Below are 12,185 nucleotides of genomic sequence, written 5' to 3'. Positions count from 1 at the left end.
CAGAGAGAACAGACTTGGTGCATCGATACCGCATGGCGAACGCTAGCAGAGAGAACAGACTTGGTGCATCGATACCGCATGGCGAACGCTAGCAGAGAGAACAGACTTGGTGCATCGATACCGCATGGCGAACGCTAGCAGAGAGAACAGACTTGGTGCATCGATACCGCATGGCGAACGCTAGCAGAGAGAACAGACTTGGTGCATCGATACCGCATGGTGTACGCTAGCAGAGAGAACAGACTTGGTGCATCGATACCGCATGGCGAACGCTAGCAGAGAGAACAGACTTGGTGCATCGATACCGCATGGCGTACGCTAGCAGAGAGAACAGACTTGGTGCATCGATACCGCATGGCGTACGCTAGCAGAGAGAACAGACTTGGTGCATCGATACCGCATGGCGTACGCTAGCAGAGAGAACAGACTTGGTGCATCGATACCGCATGGCGAACGCTAGCAGAGAGAACAGACTTGGTGCATCGATACCGCATGGCGAACGCTAGCAGAGAGAACAGACTTGGTGCATCGATACCGCATGGCGAACGCTAGCAGAGAGAACAGACTTGGTGCATCGATACCGCATGGCGAACGCTAGCAGAGAGAACAGACTTGGTGCATCGATACCGCATGGCGTACGCTAGCAGAGAGAACAGACTTGGTGCATCGATACCGCATGGCGTACGCTAGCAGAGAGAACAGACTTGGTGCATCGATACCGCTTGGCGAACGCTAGCAGAGAGAACAGACTTGGTGCATCGATACCGCATGGCGAACGCTAGCAGAGAGAACAGACTTGGTGCATCGATACCGCATGGCGTACGCTAGCAGAGAGAACAGACTTGGTGCATCGATACCGCATGGCGAACGCTAGCAGAGAGAACAGTCCATGACTTGGGTGGCTGGAGTCTTTTAATAAAAATAAAAAAATGCTCTAGCTGGTGAAACCGTAACTATCCAGCGTCACAATAAAGAAATACATTTTAAAAAAAGAGAAACATAATGATATTCCTTCTCCAATAATATTCTCTAGAAACAAAAACATCGACCTTCTCTAATAACCTTCTCTAGAAACAAAGTTTAACACTTTCAACCATTTTGAATGGCCTTTTCTATTCAAAACTTAAAATGTTCCAGCTTAAATAATAAATGTATTACAAATATTGAATAAATGACCTATATAAAAAATATACCCAAATAATACATTATCTGATGAAATTGCTTTAGAAAAAGGGCACAAGACAGGGATGTCCTCTCCCACCCTCCTGTTTGTACTGAACCGTTTGCAGAAACAACTAGACAGGACCCAAAGGTATCAGAATTGGTAAACATGAATATAAACTAAACTTATTTGCAGATGATCTCCTGATATACCTGAACGATATTGAAAAATCAATACCCCCTTTGCTAAAAACATTTTCAGAATACTCAAAAGTTCAGGTTATAAAATTAACTTGGAAAATGAAATAATGGCAATAGGAAAAATAAAAACAATAACTCACCATCTACAGCAATCCTTTAAGTGGACCACAAAACATATCAAATATTTAGGATGCTTAATAAGTGACAACAAATATATAAAGACTCTAGTATTCCATTACTCAACAATATGACAGCAGATTTAATTACAGTGCATTCGGAAAGTATTCATACCCCTTAACTTTTTACACATTTTGTTACGTTACAGCCTTATTCTAAAATAGATTAAATGAAACAAAATCCTCATCAATCTATACGCTATACCCCATAATGACATCACAATACCCCATAATGACATCCTAATACCCCATTATGACATCACAATACCCCATAATGACATCACAATACCCCATAATGACATCCTAATACCCCATTATGACATCACAATACCCCATTATGACATCACAATAACCCATAATGACATCACAATACCCCATAATGACATCCTAATACCCCATAATGACATCACAATACCCCATAATGACATCCTAATACCCCATTATGACATCACAATACCCCATAATGACAAAGCAAAAACATGTTGTTAGAAATGTTTTAAATATTGAGGGAAAAAAAATGAAATATTACATTTACATAAGTATTCAGACCCTTTACTATGAAACTCAAAATTGAGCTCAGATGCATCCTGTTTTCATTGATCATCCTTGAGATGTTTCTACAACTTGATTGGAGTCCACCTGTGGTAAATTCAATTGATTGGACATGATTTGGAAAGGCACACACCGGTCTATATAAGGTCCCACAGTTAACAGTGCATGTCAGAGCAAAAACCAAGCCATGAGGTCGAAGGAATTATACGTAGAGCTCCGAGACAGGATTGTGTCAAGGAACAGATCTGGGGAAAGGTACCAAAACATTTCTGTAGCATTGAAGGTCCCCAAGAACACAGTGGCCTCCATCATTCTTAAATGGAAGAAGTTTGGAACCACCAAGACTCTTCCTAGAGCTGGCCGCCCGGCCAAACTGAACAATCAGGGGAGAAGGGCCTTGGTCAGCGAGGTGACCAAGAACCCGATGGTCACTCTGACAGAGCTCCAGAGTTCCTCTGTGGAGATGGGAGAACCTTCCAGAAGGACAACCATCTCTGCAGCTCTCCACCAATCAGGCCTTTATGGTAGAGTGACCAGACAGAAGCCACTCCTCAGTAAAAGTCGCATGACAGGCCGCTTGGAGTTTGCCAAAAGGCTCCTAAAGATTCAGACCATGAGAAACAAGATTCTCTGGTCTGATGAAACCAAGATTGGACCTCTTTAGCCTGAATGCCAAGTGTCACATCTGGAAGAAACCTGGCACCATCCCTACAGTGAAGCATGGTGGTGGCAGCATCATGCTGTGGGATGTTTTCAGCGGCAGGGACTGGGGACTAGTCAGGGTCGAGGGAAAGATGAACGTAACAAAGTACAGAGAGTTCCTTGATGAAAACCTGCTCCAGAGCGCTCAGGACCTCAGACTGGGGTGAAGGTTCACCTTCCAACAGGACAACAACGCTAAGCACACAGCAAAGACAACGTAGGAGTGGCTTTGGGACAAGTCTCCTAATGCCCTTCAGTGGCCCAGCCAGAGCACGGACTTGAACCCAATCAAACATCCTGAAAATAGCTGTGCAGCAACGCTCCCCATCCAACCTGATAAAGGTTGGCCAGCAGCATACCACCCTGCATCCCACTACTGGCTTGATTCTGAAGCTAAGCAGGGTTGGTCCTGGTCAGTCCCTCGATGGGAGACCAGATGCTGCTGGAAGTGGTGTTGGTGGGCCAGTAGGAGGCACTCTTTCCTCTGGTCTAAACAATATCCCAATGCCCCAGGGCAGTGATTGGGGACATTGCCCTGTGTAGGGTGCCGTCTTTCGGATGGGACGTTAAACAGGTGTCCTGACTCTCTGAGGTCATTAAAGATCCCATGGTCCTTATCGTTAGAGTAGGGGTGTTAACCCTGGTATCCTGGCTAAATTCCCAATCTGGCCCTCATACCATCACGGCCACCTAATCATCCCCAGCTTCCAATTGGCTCATTCATCCCCCTCCTCTCCCCTGAAACTATTCCCCAGGTCGTTGCTGCAAATGAGAACGTGTTCTCAGTCAACTTACCTGGTAAAATACGGATAAATAAATAAAAATAAAATAAAAAGTTGAGTAGATCTGCAGAGAAGAATGGGAGAAATTCCCCAAATACAGGTGTGCCAAGCTTGTAGCGTCATACCCAAGAAGACTCAAGGCTGTAATCGCTGCACAAGGTGCTTCAACAAAGTACTAGGTAAAGGATATGAATACTTATGTAAATGGACAATCCCTTCGACCTCATGGCTTGTTTTTTTCCCTCTGATATTCACTGTTAACTGTTGGACCTTATATAGACAGGTGTGTGCCTTTCCAAATCATGTCCAGTCAAAGCAAAAGGTCTGAATACTTATGTAAATAAGTTTTTTTTGTTGTTGTTGTAAAAACCTGTTTTCGCTTGGTCATTATGGGGTATTGTGATGTCATTATGGGGTATTGTGATTGTGATGTCATTATGGGGTATTGTGATGTCATTATGGGGTATTGTGATGTCATTATGGGGTATTGTGATGTCATTATGGGGTATTGTGTGTAGATTAATTAGGAAAATGTTATATTCAATCCACTTTAGAATAAGGCTGTAATGTAACAAAATGTGGAAAAGGGGAAGGGGTCTGAATACTTTCCCGAATGCACTGTATTGCTTATCCAATACTCTCTAGAAACAAAGTTTAAAACATATTCCTTCTCAGATAATATTCTCTAGAAACAAAAACATATTAATTCTCCAATAATATTCTCTAGAAACATAAACATATTCCTTCTCCAATAATATTCTCTAGAAACATTAACATATTAATTCTCCAATAATATTCTCTAGAAACATAAACATATTCCTTCTCCAATAATATTCTCTAGAAACATTAACATATTAATTCTCCAATAATATTCTCTAGAAACATTAACATATTCCTTCTCGGACAATACTCTTTCTAAATGTAAAAATATTATTTCTCCAAAAATATTCTCTATAAACATATTAATTCTGCAATAACATTCTCTATAAACATAATGTTTAAAACCATATTACTTCTCTGATACTTTTCTCTGTAAACATAAACATATTCCTTCTCCAATAATATTCTCTATAAACATATTCCTTCTCCAATAATATTATCTATAAACATATTCCTTCTCCAATAATATTCTCTATAAACATAAAGTTTCAAACATATTCCTTCTCCAATAATATTCTCTATAAACATATTACTTCTCCAATAATATTCTCAATAAACATATTCCTTCTCCAATATTCTCTAGAAGCATAAAGTTTAAAACATATTACTTGTCCAATAATATTATCTAGAAACATAAACATATTCCTTTTATAGACATTTCATAAACAGCTCTTAAACATTCTATAAATCATTCATACCCAGACATCACCTGTGTCTCAAGACATGGTGATGGCTGGGAATGTATTAACACATTTATTTTTCTTTGAAGATGGCTCGAACAGTCTGTGTGTTTTTGTTTCACTATCCTTTAGGGTACCAGAAGTTCTCACAAGGACAGTTAAACAACAAAAATTCGGATAAGTGGGGACATTTTGCCGGTCCCCACGAGGGAAAATTCTATTTTAGGCTTAGGTTTAGGGTTACAATTAGGGTTAGGAGTTAGGGTCAGGTCTAGTTTTAGGGGTCTAGTTTGAGGGTCAGGTCTAGTTTTAGGGGTCTAGTTTTAGGGGTCTAGTTTGAGGGTCAGGTCTAGTTTTAGGGGTCTAGTTTGAGGGGTCTAGTTTGAGGGTCAGGTCTAGTTTGAGGGGGTCTAGTTTTAGGGTCAGGTCTAGTTTGAGGGTCAGGTCTAGTTTTAGGGGTCTAGTTTGAGGGTCAGGTCTAGTTTGAGGGTCAGGTCTAGTTTTAGGGGTCTAGTTTTAGGGGTCTAGTTTGAGGGTCAGGTCTAGTTTGAGGGTCAGGTCTAGTTTTAGGGTCAGGTCTAGTTTGAGGGTCAGGTCTAGTTTTAGGGGTCTAGTTTGAGGGTCAGGTCTAGTTTGAGGGTCAGGTCTAGTTTTAGGGGTCTAGTTTGAGGGTCAGGTCTAGTTTTAGGGGTCTAGTTTGAGGGTCAGGTCTAGTTTGAGGGTCAGGTCTAGTTTTAGGGGTCTAGTTTTAGGGGTCTAGTTTGAGGGTCAGGTCTATTTTTAGGGGCAGGTCTAGTTTTAGGGTCCGGTCTAGTTTTTGGGGTCAAGTTTAGGTTTAGGTTAGGGTTATGGTTAGGCTAAGGAAAATAGGATTTTGAATGAAAATGTATTTTCGGTCCCCACGAGGACAGAAAAACATAATGTGTGTACCTGTAGAGCTGAAACCATTCTCCGTGTCTCCTGCATCTCTCTCTCCAGGCTCTCAGTCAGAGGACTCTCCCAGCCTGCCTTAGCTACACACACACACACACACACACACACACCACACACACACACACACACCACACCACACCACACACACACACACACACACACACACAAACACAGCAATGGGGAGAGAAATATTTCACAGTTAATGTTGAAGTCTGTGTGACTTTATTAAGCTATCTTAACCTGTCTGGGCTAGGGGGCAGTATTTTCACGGCCGGATAAAAAACATACCCGATTTAATCTGGTTACTACTCCTGCCCATATAGAATATGCATATAATTAGTAGATTTGGATAGAAAACACTCTAAAGTTTCTAAAACTGTTTGAATGGTGTCTGTGAGTATAACAGAACTCATATGGCAGGCAAAAACTTGAGAAGAAGTCAACCAGGAAGTGTAGGATCTGAGAAATGTAGTTCTTCTTTCTAGTCTCTTTCGAAACTACAGTATCTGTGCTGTTACGTTGCACTTTCTAAGGCTTCCATTGGCTCTCTAAAGCCGCCAGAAAGTGGAATGGGGTGTCTGCTGTCTCTGGGCAAAGTACAGCAGCAGAGTTTATAAATGGCCTGCCTGGGGACAGTGAGACTGAGATGCGCGGTCACGAGACTTCTCAATTTTTTTCTTTCAGTCTTTGAATGAATACAACGTCGCCCGGTTGGAATATTATAGCTATTTTACGAGAAAAATCGCATACAAATTTATTTTAAACAGCGTTTGACATGTTTCTAAGTACGGTAATGGAATATTTGGCATTTTTTTGTCACGAAATGCGCTCGCGCGTTACCCTTCGGATAGTGACCTGAACGCACAAACAAAACGGAGGTATTTGGATATAACTATGGATTATTTGGAACCAAAACAACATTTGTTGTTGAAGTAGAAGTCCTGGGAGTGCATTCTGATGAAGAACAGCAAAGGTAATCCAATTTTTCTAATAGTAATTCTGAGTTTAGGTTGCCCCAAACTTGGTGGATGTCAAATTAGCTAGCCTGTGATGGCCGAGCTATGTACTCAGAATATTGCAAAATGTGCTTTCGCCGAAAAGCTATGTTAAAATCTGACATAGCGTTTGCATAAAGGAGTTCTGTATCTATAATTCTTTAAATAATTGTTATGTATTTTGTCAACGTTTATCATGATTAATTTAGTAAATTCACCGGAAGTTTTCGGTGGGTATGCTAGTTCTGAACATCACATGCTAATGTAAAAAGCTGGTTTTTGATATAAATATGAACTTGATTGAACAAAACATGCATGTATTGTATAACATAATGTCCTAGGGTTGTCATCTGATGAAGATCATCAAAGGTTAGTGCAGCATTTAGCTGTGGTTTGGGTTTATGTGACATATATGCTTGCTTTGAAAATGGCTGTGTGATTATTTTTGGCAGGGTACTCTCCTGACATAATCTAATGTTTTGCTTTCGCTGTAAAGCCTTTTTGAAATCGGACAATGTGGTTAGATTAACGAGAGTCTTGTCTTTAAAATTGTGTAAAATAGTCATATATTTGAGAAATTGAAGTTATAGCATTTTTGAGGTATTTGTATTTCGCGCAACGCGATTCCACTGGCTGTTGACTAGGGTGGGACGCTAACAACCCACTGGCCCAGAGAGGTTAATGAATCTATTAGATCATATTGAATCGTAATGAATCGATTGAGTCTTACTGAATATATTGAATCATATTCATCCTGATGAATCATATTCATCCTGATGAATCATATTCATCCTGATGAATCATATTCATCCTGATGAATCATATTGATTCATATTGAATCCTATTCATTGCTGCCTGATTCTGACGTCTGACCCAGCGAGGCGGCCTGACACTAACCTAACCTGTGCACTGCAAAACCTACACTGCCAACTTGTGTGTGTGTGTGTGCGTGCGTGTGTCTTACTGCTTCTCTCTGGTTGGCTTTCCTCCGGCTCTCTGTTGTCTGATTGGCTGGTGGGCGGGGCTCTGGGGGAACTGAGGACATAAACACTGATTACTGACAGGAGGGTGTGTGTGTGTGTGTGTGTGTGTGTGTGTGTGTGTGTGTGTGTGTGTGTGTGTGTGTGTGTGTGTGTGTGTGTGTGTGTGTGTGGTGCAGGGTTTCCGTTAGGAAAATGTGGCGCTGGACATTTGACAGGCAGCATTTAAACTTACCGGACATTTAAGACATTTCTCGGACCCATATGTATTGGGTGCGTAACCCATAACCAGTGGTGGTAAAAGTACCCAATAGTCATACTGTAGTAAAAGTATAGATACCTTAATAGAAAGTTACCCAAGTGAAAGTTACCCAGAAAAATACTACTGGAGTAAAAGTCTAAAAGTATTTGGTTCTAAATATATTTAACTATCAAAAGTAAATGTAAATGATAAAATATATAAATAATTTCAAATTCCTTATATAAAGCAAACCAGACGGCAACATTTTCTTGTTTTAAAATGTACGGATAGCCAGGGGTACGCTCCAACACTCAGACATCATTACAGATAGCCAGGGGTACGCTCCAACACTCAGACATCATTACAGATAGCCAGGGGCACGCTCCAACACTCAGACATCATTACAGATAGCCAGGGGCACGCTCCAACACTCAGACATCATTACAGATAGCCAGGGGTACGCTCCAACACTCAGACATCATTACAGATAGCCAGGGGAACGCTCCAACACTCAGACATCATTACAGATAGCAATGGGCACGCTCCAACACTCAGACATCATTACAGATAGCCAGGGGCACGCTCCAACACTCAGACATCATTACAGATAGCCAGGGGCACGCTCCAACACTCAGACATCATTACAGATAGCAATGGGCACGCTCCAACACTCAGACATCATTACAGATAGCCAGGGGCACGCTCCAACACTCAGACATCATTACAGATAGCCAGGGGCACGCTCCAACACTCAGACATCATTACAGATAGCCAGGGGCACACTCCAACACTCAGACATCATTACAGATAGCCAGGGGCACGCTCCAACACTCAGACATCATTACAGATAGCCAGGGGCACGCTCCAACACTCAGACATCATTACAGATAGCCAGGGGCACGCTCCAACACTCAGACATCATTACAGATAGCCAGGGGCACGCTCCAACACTCAGACATCATTACAGATAGCCAGGGGCACGCTCCAACACTCAGACATCATTACAGATAGCCAGGGGCACGCTCCAACACTCAGACATCATTACAGATAGCCAGGGGCACGCTCCAACACTCAGACATCATTACAGATAGCCAGGGGCACGCTCCAACACTCAGACATCATTACAGATAGCCAGGGGCACGCTCCAACACTCAGACATCATTACAGATAGCCAGGGGCACGCTCCAACACTCAGACATCATTACAGATAGCCAGGGGCACGCTCCAACACTCAGACATCATTACAGATAGCCAGGGGCACGCTCCAACACTCAGACATCATTACAGATAGCCAGGGGCACGCTCCAACACTCAGACATCATTACAGATAGCCAGGGGCACGCTCCAACACTCAGACATCATTACAGATAGCCAGGGGCACGCTCCAACACTCAGACATCATTACAGATAGCCAGGGGCACGCTCCAACACTCAGACATCATTACAGATAGCCAGGGGTACGCTCCAACACTCAGACATCATTACAGATAGCCAGGGGACACAATCAACACTCAGACATCATTACAGATAGCCAGGGGCACGCTCCAACACTCAGACATCATTACAGATAGCCAGGGGTACACAATCAACACTCAGACATCATTACAGATAGCCAGGGGCACGCTCCAACACTCAGACATCATTACAGATAGCCAGGGGCACGCTCCAACACTCAGACATCATTACAGATAGCCAGGGGCACGCTCCAACACTAAGACATCATTACAGATAGCCAGGGGCACGCTCCAACACTCAGACATCATTACAGATAGCCAGGGGTACGCTCCAACACTCAGACATCATTACAGATAGCCAGGGGTACGCAACAACACTCAGACATCATTACAGATAGCCAGGGGCACGCTCCAACACTCAGACATCATTACAGATAGCCAGGGGTACGCTCCAACACTCAGACATCATTACAGATAGCCAGGGGTACACAAAAACACTCAGACATCATTACAGATAGCCAGGGGCACGCTCCAACACTCAGACATCATTACAGATAGCCAGGGGCACGCTCCAACACTCAGACATCATTACAGATAGCCAGGGGCACACTCCAACACTCAGACATCATTACAGATAGCCAGGGGAACGCTCCAACACTCAGACATCATTACAGATAGCCAGGGGCACGCTCCAACACTCAGACATCATTACAGATAGCCAGGGGCACGCTCCAACACTCAGACATCATTACAGATAGCCAGGGGAACGCTCCAACACTCAGACATCATTACAGATAGCCAGGGGCACGCTCCAACACTCAGACATCATTACAGATAGCCAGGGGTACGCTCCAACACTCAGACATCATTACAGATAGCCAGGGGTACGCACCAACACTCAGACATCATTACAGATAGCCAGGGGCACGCTCCAACACTCAGACATCATTACAGATAGCCAGGGGCACGCTCCAACACTCAGACATCATTACAGATAGCCAGGGGCACGCTCCAACACTCAGACATCATTACAGATAGCCAGGGGCACGCTCCAACACTCAGACATCATTACAGATAGCCAGGGGCACGCTCCAACACTCAGACATCATTACAGATAGCCAGGGGCACGCTCCAACACTCAGACATCATTACAGATAGCCAGGGGCACGCTCCAACACTCAGACATCATTACAGATAGCCAGGGGTACGCTCCAACACTAAGACATCATTACAGATAGCCAGGGGCACGCTCCAACACTCAGACATCATTACAGATAGCCAGGGGCACGCTCCAACACTAAGACATCATTACAGATAGCCAGGGGTACGCTCCAACACTCAGACATCATTACAGATAGCCAGGGGCACGCTCCAACACTCAGACATCATTACAGATAGCCAGGGGTACGCTCCAACACTCAGACATCATTACAGATAGCCAGGGGTACACAATAACACTCAGACATCATTACAGATAGCCAGGGGTACGCTCCAACACTCAGACATCATTACAGATAGCCAGGGGCACGCTCCAACACTCAGACATCATTACAGATAGCCAGGGGCACGCTCCAACACTCAGACATCATTACAGATAGCCAGGGGCACGCTCCAACACTCAGACATCATTACAGATAGCCAGGGGTACGCTCCAACACTCAGACATCATTACAGATAGCCAGGGGCACGCTCCAACACTCAGACATCATTACAGATAGCCAGGGGCACGCTCCAACACTAAGACATCATTACAGATAGCCAGGGGCACGCTCCAACACTCAGACATCATTACAGATAGCCAGGGGCACGCTCCAACACTCAGACATCATTACAGATAGCCAGGGGTACGCTCCAACACTCAGACATCATTACAGATAGCCAGGGGTACACAATAACACTCAGACATCATTACAGATAGCCAGGGGCACGCTCCAACACTCAGACATCATTACAGATAGCCAGGGGCACGCTCCAACACTCAGACATCATTACAGATAGCCAGGGGCACGCTCCAACACTCAGACATCATTACAGATAGCCAGGGGCACGCTCCAACACTCAGACATCATTACAGATAGCCAGGGGCACGCTCCAACACTCAGACATCATTACAGATAGCCAGGGGCACGCTCCAACACTCAGACATCATTACAGATAGCCAGGGGCACGCTCCAACACTCAGACATCATTACAGATAGCCAGGGGCACGCTCCAACACTCAGACATCATTACAGATAGCCAGGGGCACGCTCCAACACTCAGACATCATTACAGATAGCCAGGGGTACGCTCCAACACTCAGACATCATTACAGATAGCCAGGGGCACGCTCCAACACTCAGACATCATTACAGATAGCCAGGGGCACGCTCCAACACTCAGACATCATTACAGATAGCCAGGGGCACGCTCCAACACTCAGACATCATTACAGATAGCCAGGGGCACGCTCCAACACTCAGACATCATTACAGATAGCCAGGGGCACGCTCCAACACTCAGACATCATTACAGATAGCCAGGGGCACGCTCCAACACTCAGACATCATTACAGATAGCCAGGGGCACGCTCCAACACTCAGACATCATTACAGATAGCCAGGGGCACGCTCCAACACTCAGACATCATTACAGATAGCCAGGGGCACGCTCCAACACTAAGACATCA

The 12,185-nt window shown here is 44.2% G+C and overlaps 1 protein-coding gene across 1 annotated transcript in view; it reads right to left on the bottom strand.

The window, feature by feature from the left end:
- LOC106592268 (dixin-A) overlaps positions 1–12,185 on the bottom strand; it is a 150,727-nt gene that overhangs the window by 100,118 nt on the left and 38,424 nt on the right. Inside the window, exons 6-7 of the mRNA XM_045688922.1 lie at positions 7,807–7,877; positions 5,845–5,927 (exon numbers count right to left, since the gene is read on the bottom strand). Coding sequence (XP_045544878.1) covers positions 5,845–5,927; positions 7,807–7,877 — 154 coding nt within the window. The remainder of the gene's footprint in view (positions 1–5,844; positions 5,928–7,806; positions 7,878–12,185) is intronic.

The sequence above is a fragment of the Salmo salar genome, chromosome ssa11 (assembly GCF_905237065.1).
Source record: "Salmo salar chromosome ssa11, Ssal_v3.1, whole genome shotgun sequence".
Classification (NCBI taxonomy): Eukaryota; Metazoa; Chordata; class Actinopteri; order Salmoniformes; family Salmonidae; genus Salmo; species Salmo salar.
The sequence above is the reverse complement of the archived record's forward strand: the minus strand, read 5'-3'. Positions and strand labels throughout refer to the sequence as shown.